Source organism: Colius striatus, chromosome 13 (genome assembly GCF_028858725.1).
Source record: "Colius striatus isolate bColStr4 chromosome 13, bColStr4.1.hap1, whole genome shotgun sequence".
Taxonomy (NCBI): domain Eukaryota; kingdom Metazoa; phylum Chordata; class Aves; order Coliiformes; family Coliidae; genus Colius; species Colius striatus.
Window position 1 is genome coordinate 19,898,123 of NC_084771.1, and position 15,461 is coordinate 19,913,583.

Sequence of the window (15,461 nt, forward strand, 5' to 3'; positions counted from 1 at the left end):
AGGCAGTTAATGATGACGTTGGCTGCCGGTCGGAGGGAATGCCTCTGGGGAGACTCCCTGCGCTCTCCCCCTCTCTCCGACCTGATCGCTGCTTAATGGGACTCTGCTGAGCTATTGGCTTTTCTCTGTAGTGTTGCAAAGTGCTCATAGGGCAGAGCTTAAAAGGTTGCTTGTTATTTTCTGAGCAGACCGAATCAGACACAGCTTCAGAGATCAGCTTCCAGTGTAACAAGCACAAAAAGAGCCCGAGCGTTGGCAGCCACTCATCCGACATGGCATCTGTCTCCTCGGTGGGTACCCAGTGCGTCTGTCTCGCTGGGGAGGGCTTCTCAGGCGGGTGCAGGGATGCTGCTGTTAGGCTGATACTGATGATGTAGCCTGTGGGGTATCCTGTTGGTCTCTGTGTGGTGTGTTATTGAAAGAACAGTGTTGGTTAATTACTTACTTGCATTAAAGCAGGGTCTCCAGGCACCGTCTCGAATTGGAGACCCACTGAGTCATCGTGGGTCTGAAGCAACTGAAGTGCAGGTGCAGCCTGCAGAGAGGGAGAGGGGGAAAGAGCCTTTTTGTAGGTGGGGAAATGAAGCACACAGCTATGGAGTGATATGTTTGTGGTCCAGCTGTGGAAGAGCTGGGACTGCAGAGGGGTGTCCTCTGCAAGCTCATCCTCTACCTGCTCAGCAAATCCGAGAGCTGGACAGCAAAAGTGTTGTTTTAGAGCTCCAGCTCTAAGGAAAGCTGAAAAGAGCTGAGTGTGCTTAGCTGAGCATTTTTAAAACATCCCTTAGAGATGGTGTTTTGTAGGGAGCTGCTTAAAAGTGCTTGAATTTGTTTTATTGCCGTTATGGGTATCTCTAAGGTGCGTATGTGAGGTTGAAAGAGTATGTATGAAGCAAAGCTGGTAGGGAGAGGTTGTGAATGGAGATACATATGTTTAAAAGCTGCTGAAGTTTGAGGCACCTGAGTGCTTCTGTGAGTCTGGGAGCTATAAATAAGCCTTTCATCTCCAAGTCACACAGCTGTTCTGGAAGGCTCATTCAGGGGTGAGGGTCCTGGTGGGATGGTAAATGCAGCTCCAAGGACTGAGAAGGGATGTGTAGCAGGTTCATGTAGGTTATAATAGGATGAAGTTCTCGACCAAAGGAAGTAGGAGGAGACAGAGAAGAATTGAGTTAACCAGTAGGAAAGTTTTTTGATAAATGTTCATGACTGTACCACAGGAAAGTGCCAAGAGGGTTAATGATTTCTTTCCTAAAGAGCATTAACTTTGACATTATCCCATCAGGAATCGTGAGTGATTGGTGCAATAGAAAATTCTCCCATCTTTTGGGAGCTCTGTTTTGTTTCTGCTTCATCATTTTCTACCAGTAAAAGACAGAGCCTTGAAAAAAGAAGCTGAAAACACATGTGCAAGTTCACTTTCTTCTGGGAAAGAAGTGACTAGCTCCTGATATATACCTCTAGAAACATCATGGGCCATTGTGGCAAGTAGCTGCACGTGGGCTGCCTCTGGTGGGACAGTGGCTCTTCAGGGCAAGGCTTACATCTATTTGTTTTGTACAGCTCCATGCACACTGTGAGCAACCAACAAAATAGTTTTTCCACCATTTCTAGTCTGATATTTTAAAGATGAGTGAGCAATTAGGTGATTATACCTGAAACAGTAAGTTTGTATACTGGTAGTTCAAGTTCTTTCAATGTCTGTCTCAATGAGACTGGGTCAGGTTAGCAGCTGTTTGTCCTGTAAGCACAGGGAAGAGACTTGTGTGCCACTTCACCCCAGTAATATTTGATGCTGTTTCCTAAAGTTTTGGGATTTGGGGGTGAAAAACATGCTTTTCTTGAGCATTCAGGAGAAGAGTGCTTGTAAGTCCTGGTCTGGGAGAGCACATCCTTGTGAGACTCTTTTTTGGGTTCCCCAGCCTTTGGTTGGTTGAGCACAGCTGCAGGTTTGGGCTGTTTCTGTGTCAGGGACACAACACTACACAAGGACAGAAACTGCAGATGATTCCTCTGGGAATGCACTTTTCAGACTATCACCTTTATCCAGAAACCAAGCCAAGAGGGTGTCTATTTCAGTGTCACTGAGCTTGCTCTTCCACCTGGCAGGTGAGTGGCAGTGTGCTCAGCGTCTACAGTGGGGATTTTGGGAGTGTGGATGCGCAAGGTACTGTGGAGTTTGCTCTAGACTATGATGAGAAGAACCGAGAGTTCCAGGTTCATGTGTCCCAGTGCAAAGACTTGGCTGTTGTGGATGAGAAGAAGGGCAGATCTGACCCGTAAGTGACACTTTGGTGCCTTCTGGCTTCTACAGTGCTGGATGTTGTTTTCTGGAGGGGTTTTCTTATGTTCTCTCTTTAAAATGTTTCTTCCTCTGACTATGGTGCATACTTACTGCTGGGACCTTCTTAGCAAATGGTTCTGGAGCCATTGGCATCAGTAAATATGTTGCCAGGCTTAAATTTAAACAGATTGAGAAAGCTTTGACCACTACAGAGACAGTTCCTGTTATCACTGGACTGTGTTCTCTCTGCATCCATACAAACTTTCCTCTGCCCATGGTGAATACACTTTGGTAATAACTCTGGTGATGCACACGTATATCTGTATGAAATCCAGGTCTATAAAGAAGGGCTGTTGAAGCCCAGTGGAAGTTTTACAAAGGTTAGGGATCGCAGGTTTGAAAGATGATCAACAGGAGCTTGGATTTGAGCACTTCGAGAGAGACTCAAAGACCTTCCACCTTTTTCTTCCTCTTTAACTTCACCCTGGTTTTGACTGCACAGGGATGCTGTAGTTATGGGTATGGCAGAAAATGGGTACATGGCCCTGCTGGCTTCCTATATTGCCTGGACAGGTGCCTGTTCTTAATGTTGGTGGCACCCACCCATCTCCAGTGAGATTTACAATTTCACATGCAAGCCAAGTTAGTATCCTACCAAGTCTCTTAATTAGTTTTGCTTTCAAAGAGTCAGCTCTGGGCCTTTTGTTTCCATGGTGCTGTTCACCAGTGCTGCCTGCTTATTACAGCTTGGTGATGCAGAACAATATCCAGCTGGAGTTTGGCTTGTTTTCTAGATATGTTAAAACTTACCTGCTCCCAGATAAAGCTAGAATGGGTAAGAGGAAAACTTCAGTGAAGAAGAGGACAGTGAATCCTATTTACAACGAGGTGTTACGGGTAAGAACCAATTTGTGCTCTGAAAACCCGTGTTGTAGCAGTCTCCCAACCCAGGCCAGGGCTGGAATGATCTCACCTTCTTAGCCAGGCTTCTTTGTGTGCCTCCTGCCAGTGCTGCACTGCTCTCCCCTTGAGTTTGGGAAGGTAGAGATGTTAAAGGTTTCTCTGCACCCATCTGTGTGCCACCCAAGGTTTCTGTGTCCAAACTGCACAGATCTTTGGATGAGATGTGGAGCTACAGCCTGTACTGCCCTTAGCCAGAGCAAGAAGTGTTCTTCTTCCATTCCCTAGCGTGCAGCAAGAAAGGTCATTGTAATGTGATCTTACTTATCACAGCCTAGAGGATTATTTAACAGTGCCTGGGCCTGTGTTAATAACTCTTGAAATAATATTGAGTTTGCCCTGTGATTGTACTGGGTTTCCTTGTGCTCAGCAGAAAAGCTTTGTCAGGGTAGTAGTATTGCTGTGGGACAGAAAAAGGGACGTTCAGAGGGAAGCCAGCCCATTAGTGCCCATGTGGGGTGGATTTCAGTGTCTCAGAGCTTGTTGAAGCTCTTGAGTAGTTTCTTTCTGCTTGTGAAAGAAACAGAAAATAAATTTGAACAACCTGGCTTCTCTTTTCTTCCTCTAGTATAAAATAGAGAAAATGGTATTGCTCATCCAAAAACTGAATCTCTCTGTTTGGCACAATGATCCACTGGGACGTAACAGTTTCTTAGGAGAGATTGAAGTTGACTTGGCCAGCTGGGACTGGAGCAACAGGAAACTCAACTGGTACCCGCTGAAGCCCCGGGTAAGTGTGTCTCAGCTGCAGTCCCTCATCCTAGCCCACCCTGAAGCCTTTAGGGGTGGCAGAAGTCCTTCCCTTAAAAACAGACAGCAGGGTCCTTGGTGATGCAGCTGATGATGCTTTCCAGAGGTAAGTATTCAGGTGCCACTTTTTGTAAAGCCTCTGCAGCTTCCTTCATGCCTCTGGGTTCAGAGGTCTGGTTTGAGCTCCCTTTTCAGAAAATGAAGGTTATTTGTCTTTCAGAACTAAGATGCTTAATTCTGTCCAGCTGGACAGGCCTGGAAGGCCAGCCTTGCTCTGAATCCTCAGGCTTTTGGTTCTGAGGGACTCAGTTTGAGAACAAGGCCCCAAAGAAAGGAGCTGCCCCGAGAAGGGGCTGCCCCAGCCATGCACATCTGTGCCCCTCCATTGAACTCAAAGGCCTTGCTATGTCTATGCAATCCCTTGTTTAGTCAATCATAACTTTCTGTTTCAGAGCCTTTCTGCTGTTAATGGTGTGGACCATCGAGGAGTGATGAATTTGTCTATTAAGTATGTCCCTCCAGGAAGCTTAGGTAAAATGTCTTTTATGCACTAAGAAATGTTGCCCCTGTGTGGACACTTGACTTGCAATGCCTCATCTGTTGAAGGACTGATTCAAGAGTAATCTCATTAGAGCAACATCTGAAGAGGTCAGCACAGAGGCACAACCAGCAGTGCTTGATAGCATTGCCTGCAGCCTACATCTGATTTTCACATCTGGATTTATTGGGAAAGCATTGGGGAGAGAGGGAGGGCTCAACAGCCTCAGTCTGTGGGCACAGTAGGGTGCTGTGACGTGGTAGCCACACACACAGCCCCTCTTACTGTGAGGCAGGCACAAGATTGGTTTGCCCAGCAGTTCCTTCTGCTTTCCTGTTTCAAAGCAGCACCAGTATGATGTATCAGGAGCCTCTGCAGCTGCCATAAGGGGCTGGCAGTAGTGCTGCGGCACCAGGCAGAGGGATGCAGAGCTCACGAGAGAGCAAGTACACTGAGAAGTCACGTTGCTGCTCCCTCAGGTCCCTGGAGAGGAAGCCTGACATTTTGCTAGCTATTGTAAGGACTGGCCTGACAGTTTTTCTCTTCTAAATGGCAGGCCCCAAGAATCCTCCATCTGGTGAAGTTCACATTTGGGTCAAAGATGTCAAGGACCTGCTGCAGTTGCGTCCTTCTGGCGTTGACTCCTTTGTGAAATGGTAAGTGTATGAGTGTGGCATTGGCTTTGATTCAGGCTCTGTGCCTCCACACACCTGTATCTTTGCTCCTCTTTTCTCAGGCTCACCTAACTGTGCCTCCACATTGTAAAGTCTTTGTGCTGCAGTGGACTCTGTAAGAAAGAATTGCTCTCATTAATCCCTTGTGACCAAATTAGGAAACTCTGTGCTGTGGTAAAGCTCTTGGTCAATCCCTGTCTGTGTGAGTCAGTGATTTGGCTCAATAACACCTGAGTGAGAGGAATATGTGAGCCTTGCACCTCAGCCCAGTGTGTTCACCTGAAGTTGTGCCTTGACACTTGCATGCAAAGGTTGGGAATCTGTTAGGGACTCGCCAGAACTGGCATAAAGATGGATGGATCCTGCTTGGATCTTCTCCAGAATTGAGTATGTGCGTGCTTTCTGCAGCCTGCAACATCAGCTCTGCCTGTTGTGTGGGAGAAGGTGCTGCAAATATTCCAGAATTCAATTCAATTCCAAAATGAAAAACCTTGTAAGGGGATTTTGAGGTCTTTTGTCAGCCCTTTGAAGTGATGACTATGTTTTTTATGTACTTTAAACCTTTACAGATTTTTCCTGCAGAAATGTACTGCTCAAGAAGCACAACTGGCCATTTTGAACAGGAATGTGTCAAAGTAGTGTCCATCTTTTAATGGAAATTTGCAGTTTACAGCAGCCCTTTTTTCTATGGTATCTAGTAACAGGACAAGGGGTGATGGGATGAAGCTGGAACACAAAAAGTTCCATTTAAGAAAAAGCTATTTCACTGTGAGGTGAGGGAGCCCTGGCACAGGCTGCCCAGAGGGGCTGTGGAGGCTCCTTCCTTGGAGGTCTTCAAGACCCGCCTGGACACGTTCCTGTGTGACCTGATCTAGGTGAGCCTGCTTCTGCAGGGGGGTTGGACTGGATGATCTCTAAAGGTCCCTTCCAACCCCACCATTCCCTGATTCTATGAAAGCACGAAGTAAGCAATTACCCTCCTTTCTGACAAAGTTTACTTTTAAAATGGATTTTGTTGGCAAAAAAAACCCCCAAGTTTCATCCAGGAATTATTAATATTTCCCATTAAATCTACAGAGATCTCTTGTGTTAGGACCCAATTCCTCCTTTCTTCAGAATCAAGGCTTATTTAAAACTGAGGAACTTTGTAGGAATGATCCAAATGTCAGGTGATACTCAATACCACATGCTGTATTTTTTCTCCCTCAAAGCTATGTGCTTCCAGACACCAGCAAGAAGAGTTACCAAAAGACCCGAGTCATAAAAAGAGACACAAATCCTGTTTTCAATCACACTATTGTATATGATGGCTTTCATACGGAGGATCTAAAGGATGCTTGTGTTGAGCTGACTGTGTGGGATCATGAGAAGCTTACCAACCATTTCCTGGGAGGAATCAGGCTGGGCCTTGGAACAGGTAAGTGGTTTCCTTGACATGAAATGAATACTGTTGTGGTATTGCTGAGCTACAAGATATAATGGGAAGCCACAGAACATTTTGCTGTTGGGGAGAAACGAGGGATGGAGTGTTTCAATAACTGGTGAGTCTTGGTACTTGCACTGTGTCTGGGAAGGGGGAGGCCCTGGTACTGTGACAGCAACTCTCTGATCCCACATTTTCTGTCGACTTCAGCTCTGAGGTCTGGCAAAACTCTGAGGTCTCCTTGGGTCCATCATCGAGTTTTCTCACCGTTGCAGGAAGACAGACTGAGTTACAAGTCATTGTTCTGCTGCTCTTCCCAGGGGAGTGCTGAGAGATGAATTGGAATGCCATGTGGGACAGCACCACCTGGTGACAGTCCACATCACCTCCTCCTTGGAATGCCTTGGTAGCAGGAATACCTAGTGTTGAAACACCAGGGCGAGCTGCACTGGTGGATCTGGTAGTGCCTCAGCTGGAGTTAAACCACTAATTGGAGAATGAAGTTGTCAGAGTGTAGAGTAAGATGTTGGGGTTCTGGTTTGGTTTTATTTAGGCAATGTAGTGCTGAAAGACCTCATCAGATGTGCTCTTTGCTGCACTGAGAGACAGTCACTGTTCAGGAATTGATGGCATGAGGTTCCAGATCAGAGAAGCACTTAGACCTGTCCTTAGCTGGAAGCGTTTTACCTCAGTGGGTTTACACATCCATGAAGTTAAGAACATTCTATTATTTTTAAGCCACAGTTGTTAAGAGCAGATGGGACCATCTCCCATTGCCCAGCATTGAGGTTTGTCCCTCTAAACATCCTGTCCTAGCTGTCAGCAGTACCCCATACGTGGGCTTTGACAGACAACACATTTGTATTTTTGTAAGTGGGATATCTCTGGTTATTGTTAAGCAGGAGGACTCTCTGAGAGATGAAAGGCAAACAGAAGATTTGGGAACACTGCAATAGAGGTTCCTTGAGGGTATTGGGAAAAGGCTCATAGCAACTGGAAGATCTGCCTTGCAGGTGCACTCATGGTTATTGGATTTGCTTGTGTGTTCTCTATTTTCAGTCTCTACCACGGCACCAGGAGGGCTGTGAACTATCCAGTGAGAAGGGACAAGAATAAGCACATAAGCAAGATGTAAAAATGCCAAGCTCAAGATAAATGGTGGTCTGAATTTAGACCTTTATCTCACTGACAAATACTTGGCATGTAAAAATTTGGTTGAATAATTGGCTGGTAGTTAATGTACACACTTTTCTGCTATCATAAGTTTGTTTCCTATATAAATGTAGCCTTTTTGACCTTCTTCACCATTCCAAGAGATGCAGAAAGCACTTGAGCCCAATATTCTTTTCCTTGGCAGTTATGTTGAGGGTTCTTGCATTTTGTGGTTTTTCCACTGACTTCACTCTGAGCTCTGGTGTGAAATGGAGGGCATTAGCAGAAGAACTGGAGGTGTTTAGGGTGCCATTTGAGGGGAAGTCAGCACCTTTATGTTACAACACTGCCTGCAGCAGTCCCAGCCCGTTGAGTGGTTTTGCATGGAGCAGAAGTTCTGTGTGTAGTTCCCAACGTTTTCCCATTCTTTTCAGGTTTGAGCTATGGCATCTCTGTGGACTGGATGGACTCCACACAAGAGGAGGTGGCCTTTTGGCAGGAGATGATGTCAGCTGCCAATGAATGGATTGAGGGCTGGCTGCCCCTGCGCTCACTGGCAGGGAGGAAAAAACTGAAATAACCCAGCAGTGGTGCCACAGAAAGGCTGAGTGTGGCCATTAGAACTGGGAAACCTCCTGCAAGAGGTGACAGGGGCTGGCAAGTGTCATGTTAATGAGGCAGTTGATGGACAGCACTTTGGAGATGTTAAGTGCTAATCCCCTGACAGGGGACATGGAAGATGCCAAACTGATGCTGTACTTTATTTTGACCAAGAAGAGACTTCATTTGCCTTTTCATTTAATCATCTATATTCAATGTCTTTGAATTGTGTGAAGCCCTGGGAACACTGGCAGAAGGAAAAGGAGATCCAGAGAGTTTTATTTTTGTACTGTTTCCTGTGCAGAGCTGTAGTTCTACTAAAGCAGCAGCATGGCATTATTGATATTCCCCTGCAAGTGGTACACTTTGTACTTGATGTAGAATCGCTCCAAGTCACCAGCAGCACAGCCTGAGAATGAGAGCGTTGCATTTGTCACTGGTGATAACACGTCTCTAACGTGAGGAAAACGGAGACCCAAGGTGAATCTAAAGGAGGAGAGGACTATTTGAAGAAGAAAATGAAGCAATGTGAGGAGGATAACAGCCAGGGATTCAATGTATTAGTTTCTTTCTGCTTTAATATGAAAGAGAGAAGTGATGGTCCTGCAGCCTGTGGGATTCTGCAACCAGGGGCTGGGGTGGTCTCCTGCATCTTTCAGCCAATGCCTGTCACCAAGCTGTCGGTGCCTGGACTCTCCTTTTTGCCAGGAGCTTGCAAGAACTTTGCATCTGGCACCCTGACAGAGAGGCATCGTGAATGCAATTTGAGACGCAGCTTTGTGATTTCTCTTTTGGATGCACATGTTGTGATTAAATAGAATGTTTTTCTTTAGGCATCAGCTGGTCTCCTTGTACCTATGTTCAGCATGGTCCAAGTAACGAAAAAGCAAGTGGAAGAGGTGTAAAATTTCGTCATGTCAAAATGACCTGGTTTTGCCCAAGGGCAAGTCAAATGTCATGGAGGAATATTTTTAGTAGCTATTCTACCCTAGATTTGGACTCTGTGAATATTCTGATATTCTTCTGTCATGTATTGATCTTATTTAACTCAAGCTTGGCGTCAACTTTCATCTGGCAAAGATGGTTGTAAATAAATGAATGGAAAAAGGTGTGCCTAAAAGAACAAGAGTTTTCCATGAAATCAGGACATTTGGGAGATGATCAACAGCTTTCATGGGGGAAAAAAATAGAGAATTTTGCACTTGTAAAAAGAGAATACCTGAAAATATACCAGCCATAGCAGGGAAAGCACTAAGAGAGAGTCTGTACAGCAAGAGAATTAAATAACAACCATCTAATGAAGAACCTGATGTATATAGTGTGTCAGCCCAAAGCTATTTTGTATGCACTCCAGCCTGTCATGCTTTGTTCAGGAAGGTTTGGTCATTTATTACCTTTGTGGGATAAAATAACAATATTAGGCCTAAGATGAGAGGCTTTTTTAATTATTACCTTTACCTGTTTATGTGCTGACCATGTGAATATTTACACATACCTATAACGAGCCTCCTGCTCACCAGAGTGGTGGCTTGTTGCAGTGAAGTTCCCCTGAGGACTGCTGCTCTCACCCTGAGCACTTCTCTTGTGCTTGGGTAGGGCTGGGTCTCTCCTTGGAGGGTTCAGCTGACTCATCTCCATCACAGAAACAGTCACCCCTCCCCTTCTTCCTCCTCCTCCTCCTCACATGCAGTATTAGCACAAGCAGTTGTGATGATGTTGCCAAAGCTGCAGTTGGCATCAATGGGGTTGGAAGTGGTTGTAACATCTTTTTTCACTGATGGTGCCAATAAGAGGAGGAAAAGGGGGTCAGTGGGCCAGTTTCACCCCAGAGCAGTGGCTTTGCAAACAGGCTGCTTTTGCATTCAGATCCCATTGAGGACTTTTGCTAATCTTTTGCTGGCTTGTTTATTTCAATTAAGCCCTGATTAAGGTAAGAAGCTTTCTTTGGCATTGAATGGTTTATCAAAGCTTACCCTGCCAAACCACACACACATGTGTGACACAGCTGTGTCTGAGGTTGGGAAGTTTGTTGAGCCCTATCTGTTTCGCTTCCTGAGCAGAAAGAATCAAGAAGGCTTAAGGCACTTGATCCGTGGAGTGGAGGAGCCTGTGAGTATCTGGTTAATGGCCTGTTTGTGTTGCTCATGATGTTGATATTTGATGTCTGTGAATGCTACAGGTAACAGGGCCTCAGGGATGACGTGGGTGGAGTTGTAACTGGTAAAAGGAAAAAGCAGGTGGGAGGTGTTTTTGGCTGTCTTTAGTCATTCACTGTGGAATGGGTTAAGCAGAGTTCCATAAGAAGGTGAGACCTCATGATCATGGTAAGTGTGCTTTATGTCATTTGCAGTGGGAGCCAACTGTGGTCACTGAGCTCTTGCTGGGTACAGGAGTGACCCCAGGGACTGAGCAGGGCTGGGAAATGGGGAGTTACAGGCCAGCACCCTTAGGCACTGTCCTCTTAACATAAAATACAAAGCTCAGTCTCTCAGTAGTGCTGGGCAACTGCTTTCCATGAGTGTTTTGCACCTGAGAGTGAGTGAATGTGCTTCCTTTGAGCTTTTGTCTTATTTATGTCACTTTTCCTCAGGAATCTTCCAAGCAAAAGTCTGGAAAGTATTTCTGCCCCATTAGGCAAATACAAACTGTAGCCTGTGTCCATCCAGAACTGCTCATAGTACAGGTACCAGAAACTTCTGAAAACAGTTTAGAAGCCAACTAAAGTAGAAAAGGACTGTTGAATCCTGAACAACATCCAGCGAATGGGTGTCTCAGAGGAGATGGAAAAGGAGTGGTTGAATTAATTATCCACTACTAAATATTTGCTCAGCTTTATGCTTCACCAAGACAAGAAAAACAAAATGAAGTGCTGTGGAGATTTGGGGAGAAAATTACTCTGGCTGAATAAATCCATGTAATAATGTGGTCTACTGAAATAAGAAATGCTGCATTTTTCCATCTTTATTAAGTAAAAACTGTATCAAATGTATCAAAAACTGAATAAAGAAGCACAACTCAGTTCCTGGTAACTCAGAGTGAGTGTATTCAGCACCAGGTTTGGCTAGTTGCTTTAATTGTCTGGTTTGTACTTTAGTCTCTTTCATGGATTCATCCTTCTTTTCCACTTGCTTGCTTTCCAGCCCTCAGGTGTCCTGGTCATCTGCTATTACTGTTAAAAGGCATGTCCCAGCGGAGATGTCCTGTGTGCTCTTGCAGAGGTTCCTGGAAGACCTTGAGAAGCTGCCTGGAAAGTCCTGTGCAAATACATGTTTGCAAAGGCACTGAGGTATGTGTGGCTGGAGCACTTTTTGAGAGGCTCCACGCGCTGCTGGCTGTCAGTGAGGGTCAGGGTGAAGTGTGTGGGGGCTGCAAGAGGACTCTGAGCGTGTTTTGCTCCTGGCTTGTTGGCAGCAGGAAATGGCTGATTTGTAGCAATGTGGTTTGAGCAAGGGCAAGGAACTCCAGGGTGGCCTTTCCCACTTCTGGGGTGTTTGCCAACTTCTCCCACCCTTCTGGACAGATTGACTGGTTGATTGGAGGGTGCCGAGTCAGCTCACAGTAGCACAAAAGTTGAGTGTTGACCTCTGGGAAGCCCATAGAGAAATTGCTATAAATGGCTTGTATGAGATGTGTTTCCTCTGAGAGGGATGGCAATGGTGAAGAGCTGGAAATGGCTCCTCCAGAGGCCCTGTCAGCAGCCTTACACCAAGCCCCTTTTGGTTTTGCATTAATTTCCCATTCACTCAGCTGAAATGCCTCGTATCAGACAGTAAAATGTGAACAAAGTTGGGTGAAGATGTCTGCAGGCAGCAGCATCCTAGGAGAAGCAGGAAAACACCAACAGGAGCAGGGGCAGAGCTTGCCAGGTTTGCTGGTCACACCAGATTGCTCCTGTTAGCATTCCTGCTGGAGTGGGGCTGATGGTGGGACAGCCGTTTCCCTGCAAGCGACCTGTGACATAGGTGCTCACTTATGCAGGCAGGTATTTGCTTTTTAAAATGCTATGGAATCATTATGGCTGGACTTTTCTCTGAGCTGCAGCAATCCAACCTCCATTGTAGACTCAAAGTAGCTAAGCCAGCTTTGCTTTGCTAGATGGGTTGAGGAGGGAAGGAAGGAGTCCTGAGTACTGAAGGCCTTTCTGCAGGTCCGTTTTCTCAGGACTGCAGTCAAAGGTTTAGTAAATGACTTGACATCCTCTATTTTACAAAATGGAAATGTGCAACAGCACAGAACCATAGTCCTACCCCCTGCAGCACCTCAGAGACCCCCTCAATTAGCCCTCAGCAGCCACTGCAGCTGCTGGTGAAAAGGCACGTGTTTTGAACAGAGCAATGTGAGTCTATTTTGCTGTTTCTCGCTGTGCAGACCTGCCTGTGCTGCCACTCAACTTGAGATGCTACCAGTAGGAACAGAAATCAGATTTCATGCATCTAACAGCCCATAATGCCATCCTGCTAGTTGTTAACAATCTTAAGTAGCTCTTGAGCTACGTGTAAGCAAGCAGCCTGAGCTCTGGACTCAGAGGGGAAGCTGGGGAGCTGTTTTCTGGCAACGTAAGTAGCTCAGATACCCATTCTGTAGCAAGAAAAATCACAATGCCTGTCCTCCTCTCTCTCCTCCTCACCATTACTAAGTTACCCTGATTGTAGTGGCTTCTATTTGCCCAAAGCAGATCCTCTTCTCTTCCTGGGAAGGCTTGAACAGCTATGAAGACATCATATTCCCAGCGGAGGATCTGTTCTGGGATTCAGGCAGGCAGATAGAATGATCTCTTGATGGGAGCCCCCCTTTTTTGACTGGCCAATGCATGACCATTTTAATGTGATCATAATCTGAAATAAGATACCAGGAGCTGCATCTGGAGTAAGCCATCTCATGGTAATGAGCTGATGTTTAATTTATGGTCACAGGGAAACGTGGTACAAACGTTTTACATCTCTTCAAAAGCCCAGCTGGTTTGCTGGCAAGTGCCAGCCCTTGGGGCTGGGGGCTATGCCACGGGGGTGCTGGCTGGCCCCAGGGTGGCCCTGCCACTTGCAGGGATGCAGGGACAGCATCTTCTCTGCCCACACTCACCTGTGTGCATCCCCTTGTATGAGAGTTTAGTATTCCCTGTCCATTCAGGTTGCAAAGTAGATGCTAAAAATTGCCCTGAAGCACTGCTATTTCTCTGCATTTGTGTCTCTAGCCCATTCTCCCCTGGGCATGAATCCTGGCTGGCTCTGCAGCTACCGAGGTGATCAGGAGACTGGAGCATCTCTCTGACTGAGGAAAGGCTGCGAGCCCTGGGGCTGTTTAACCTGGAGAAGGGAAGGCTGAGAGGGGAGCTTCAGCTTGGGACATCAGCTTGTGAGTTCAGGGGCTCTGTGTCACCAGTGTGTTCATAGGATCACAGACGTTGCCATCAGTGCAGCTTCCTTGGCCGTCTCGGGCGGCCCCTGTGCAGCCAGCCCCGCAGCGAGGGCTTGTGGCTGATTGATTGGGTTTTGTATCCTTGGAAACTGAAAGGGCATTAAAATTGCATGGTGCGTGCAGTGCTGATGCTCTCCCTTCCCTGTAGTGCTGCCACGGGCTTGGAGATGGCTTCAGCCTCCAGCTGCCAGCTACAGGCTACAAAGGGCAGTGACTGGTTTTGGAGAGAAATTAAACTACAACTGACTGGCAAAACATTTAGAGGGAAAGACCTCTGTGAATCCCAGTGCTACGGCCCAGCCCGTGTCTGACTCCTGCCCACTCCTGACCGTGGCTCAGTACCTTCCCTGTGGCCTCTGGGCACAGAGCTCCTGCCCCAGGGGAGCTACTGCTCGGAACCCATCCTGCCCTGGCCCTGGGGCTGGTGCTGGGCTCTTAACACAGGGTTGTATGGCAGCAGTTCCTGCCATTTGGAGCACACACAGCACTCACCACCCACCAGCCTGCATTGGGATCACAGAAACAGAATGGTTAGGGGTCGGAAGGGACCTCTAGCCAGCCCCACTGCGAATGCGGGTTCCCCTCCATCAAGGGGCACAGGAACGTGTCCAGGTGGGTTTGGAAACCTCCAGCTGGAACTGGGCTTGCAATAGCCCCTCCTCAGTATGTGCTCAGGGCTTCACCATCTAAGAGTAAGTTAGTATCACTGTGGGATGGATACAGGCAGCACAGGGTAGCAAAGGAGCTGTTCTCCAGCCCTCATGCCTTTGACCCAGGTTTCCTGCCTTTCCTAAGTATGAACTCCCCACTCCAGTGCCAGACGTGTGGCTCCTCACCAGTGCCGTTCCCCTCGGCCCCACCAGCCGCTGCTGGGAGACTGAGGCGGCCCATGAGCGCTGCTTGCAGACGCAGGAGCTCAGCCCCTGTGTCAGCGTGGGGTCAGCCCTGCCAAGGTTGTTCCAGGCCCTTCTCCCCAGTGTGAGCAGCTGCCAGGAGAGAGGCTCCTCTGGAACGGCCCAGGGGTGGGAGCGCTGAAGGGTGCCCCTGCTCTGTGGCTGGCAACGGCCCGCAGAGGTGGCTCCCGGCACTGCTGTCTTCTCAGCTCTACACCAGCACCTGCTGCCCTCTATCCCCAGCCAGCAAACCTGCTTTGGCAGCAAATCTAGGTTACTCTCTGTGTCTCAGACATCAGATTGGTCCGTTTTTCTAAACCAGCACCAGAACAAAGGCTCTCCCAGGATCTCATTTGCTGCTAATGAATATGGTGGCTGCCTCGTCACGCAGCGGGCGTTCATCCGTGTTCAGCGACAAGAACACCTGCACCACGGGATCTGCAGGGTTACCTGCTGAGGGAAATGCATCCCCCACGCTCCAGGAATTCCTCTCGCTACAACAGCGTTTGCTGGGCACCGGCTGACCCCTCACAGCCCTGCAAGCGAGGGTGCTGCCATGAAACACCCATCTCTGAGCTCCCTCCTGGAGCTGCTGCTGCGGGTCTGGTCACTGAGCACCTCGTGCAGTCCCATCAGTGGCAGAAAGGCAACGGGGAGACCACGTGCATGGGGACAACAATGAAAAGAAACCAGAGTTTGTGGCACCCTTGAACTAATGGGCATTGAACACTCAGAACTCACACGGCAAAGCGCAGCAGATCCCCACAAAGCA

General features: G+C 47.5%; 1 protein-coding gene across 5 annotated transcripts in view; it reads left to right on the forward strand.

Moving 5' to 3' along the window:
• LOC104563402 (synaptotagmin-like protein 4) overlaps positions 1-10,004 on the forward strand; it is a 75,524-nt gene extending 65,520 nt beyond the window's left edge. For all 5 annotated transcript variants that reach the window (XM_062006271.1, XM_062006272.1, XM_062006273.1 and 2 more), the window contains 8 exons: positions 189-290; positions 2,110-2,279; positions 3,079-3,181; positions 3,813-3,974; positions 4,447-4,525; positions 5,089-5,188; positions 6,418-6,623; positions 8,216-10,004. In XM_062006271.1, coding sequence (XP_061862255.1) covers positions 189-290; positions 2,110-2,279; positions 3,079-3,181; positions 3,813-3,974; positions 4,447-4,525; positions 5,089-5,188; positions 6,418-6,623; positions 8,216-8,361 — 1,068 coding nt within the window. In that variant the 3' untranslated portion in view covers positions 8,362-10,004. The remainder of the gene's footprint in view (positions 1-188; positions 291-2,109; positions 2,280-3,078; positions 3,182-3,812; positions 3,975-4,446; positions 4,526-5,088; positions 5,189-6,417; positions 6,624-8,215) is intronic.
• The last annotated feature ends 5,457 nt before the right edge of the window (positions 10,005-15,461 follow it).